The 2314-nt window shown below is 58.7% G+C and overlaps 2 protein-coding genes across 2 annotated transcripts in view; both read right to left on the reverse strand.

Moving 5' to 3' along the window:
- ZCCHC12 (zinc finger CCHC-type containing 12) overlaps positions 1 to 325 on the reverse strand; it is a 2989-nt gene extending 2664 nt beyond the window's left edge. The window contains exon 1 of the mRNA XM_025852767.2: positions 129 to 325. The gene's annotated coding sequence lies outside the window, so the exon portion shown is untranslated. The remainder of the gene's footprint in view (positions 1 to 128) is intronic.
- Positions 326 to 865: 540 nt separating this feature from the next.
- IL13RA1 (interleukin 13 receptor subunit alpha 1) overlaps positions 866 to 2314 on the reverse strand; it is an 80226-nt gene continuing 78777 nt past the window's right edge. The window contains exon 11 of the mRNA XM_025852743.2: positions 866 to 1037. Coding sequence (XP_025708528.1) covers positions 966 to 1037 — 72 coding nt within the window. The 3' untranslated portion in view covers positions 866 to 965. The remainder of the gene's footprint in view (positions 1038 to 2314) is intronic.

A 2314-nucleotide genomic window follows, 5' to 3' on the forward strand; every position in this document is an offset into this window, starting at 1 on the left:
CCCCCCCCCCCGCCGCCGCCTGCGCCGCCTCCGCCGTCTGCAGGCGGAAAATTCCTCTCCCACCTTCTGAGTACGAACCAAAGCGACCCCCGCCCCAGGGCATTTCCCCCGGGAAATCGTCGGCCTACCAGCTCTGCAATCGGCCGCGCAGAATTCAAGTTCGGATTCGGCTCTGATGGCCTGCCACGGAGACAGGGAATAGGAGTGGGACACGCACAGCCACACACTCCTCTCCAGAAGAGATGAAGAGATGCAAAGGGGGGGATCAAAGCAGACAGCTTGCGTTCCTCCCCCCCCGCCCCCACCCCCGAAAACGCCCCCCTTCTCAATCTAGGCAAATCCTACCCATTAGGCAGCATCCAGGGGCACCCCACTTCCTCCCTGAGCGCCGCCGGGCCACGGGAGTGCTCCTGACCTTCGCAGTCCTCGATTCCCCAAGCGGGGAGCCGCCCAGGACTGGTGGGGCTTCCCCTCCTCTCTCGGCGCCGGGCCGATCGCGCCCCCTTTCTTTACCTGCGCTCGGGCCTTGCCCGCGGTGGACGCCGCCTTCCGGTCTCCGCGGCCCTGCAGGGGAGAAGGGACGGGCACGGCCTCGGCCGCCCAGCGACCGGGAGCTGCCCGCGGAGCGGCTCCGCACGGCCTCCCAGCGAGGGGTAGCCGAGTCCAGACAGCGCGGTTCCCACGGCAGCCGCCGCGGCTTTTATCCTCTGCCCACTGAGACAAAAGAGCGTGACGAGAGGGCCGGCGCGGCCAATCAGCGGGGCGCGGGGGCGGGCTCCCGCGCGGTCTCCAGCCGGATGCAAATGCACGCCCGCGGCGGCGGCGGCGGCGGCGGCGGCGGGGGGCGGGGGGTGCCGGGGAGGGGGGCGCGTGAGGTGGGCCGCCGATCCGCCGGGTGTCAAGCGCAGCTGCATTGCCTCGACTGGAAGAGTTCGCGACTCTTCCCTTCTTCTGTCTCCCTCGGCTCAGCTCCGCGCCTCGGGGCCGGGTGCATTAAACACGGGATGGAAATCAAATCGACGAGAAAAGTAGTTCACCTTTGTATGGGGCGGGGGGAGGGAGAGACGAGCATTAGCGCTTTCTGGGTGCAAACCCGCTCGCCCAATTCTTTTACTGTGAAGAAGGTGGTAGTGCGTCCATTGAACAGTGAAGGTCCTCAGGCATCCAGGCGCTTAACCAGTACTCACCGAAGGATGGGTGCAAGGCTGGCTGCATGAGAATCATTTTGGGGCGCTTGTTAGATAGGCAGACTCCTGGGGCCCGAATCGGGGGGATTCTCATTGCCTAGGACTAGAGCTGGGCGTGGTTTTGCGCCTCGTATTTTTAACCAGCGCTGCAGTTAATTCTGAGAGGATGCAGGGAGGATGGTGAATGAGTAAATGGACCTGCCCTCAGTGTATCTGTTCATAGCATTATCTGTGGTGAAACGCAGCTCGGGAGCAGATGCCCCTACCTGGGGGGGTCCGTGGTCTTGCCGAAATTGTATGCAAAGATTCTGGAGTCCGTAGGAAACTGAATCACGGCCACCCAAATATACCAAGTCCTCATCCCTGGAACCTGTAAATGGTACCTTGTAAAGTGAAAGAGTCTTTGCACTGGTGGTTAGATTAAGGATTTTGAGGTGGGGAGATTATCCTGGAGTATCTGGGTGGGCCCTAAATGCAATCACATGCGCTCCTGAGAGAGAAGAAGAGGGAGAGCTGACGCACACTGAAGAGGAGAAGGTGACATGAAGACAGAGGCAGGGAGTGGAGTGGTGTGGCCACAAGCCCAGGAATGCTGGCAACGACCAGAAACGGAGAGGCCAAGTTGGGAGCACTGCCCTGCCCACTCCTTGCATTCGCCTGAAGAAACTGATGTTGAACTTCCGGTCTCCAGAACTATGAGAGTATAAATTTTTCTTGTTTTAAGCCGCTGAGTTTGTGGTAATTTGTTATGGCAGCTGAATCCACAGCTTTGTCGATTTTTAGAGGGGCCTGTGGTCCAGTAATGGTTAAAAACCCCTCTCTTCCAATCATTCTTCATTAATATCTTGCTCCTTCGGGGCGCCTGGGTGGCTCAGATGGTTAAGCGTCTGCCTTCGGCTCAGGTCATGATCCCAGGGTCCTGGGATCGAGTCCCGCATCGGGCTCCCTGCTCCTTGGGAGCCTGCTTCTCCCTCTGCCTCTCTCTCTCTCTCTCTCTCCTCCTCTCTCTCTCTGTCTCTCATGAATAAATAAATAAAATCTTTTTTTTAAAGATTTTATTTATTTATTTGAGAGAGAGAGAATGAGAGATAGAGAGCACGAGAGGGAAGAGGGTCAGAGGGAGAAGC

Source organism: Callorhinus ursinus, unplaced genomic scaffold (genome assembly GCF_003265705.2).
Source record: "Callorhinus ursinus isolate GAN/ISIS: 27379988/994484 unplaced genomic scaffold, GSC_fseal_2.0 scaffold33, whole genome shotgun sequence".
Classification (NCBI taxonomy): Eukaryota; Metazoa; Chordata; class Mammalia; order Carnivora; family Otariidae; genus Callorhinus; species Callorhinus ursinus.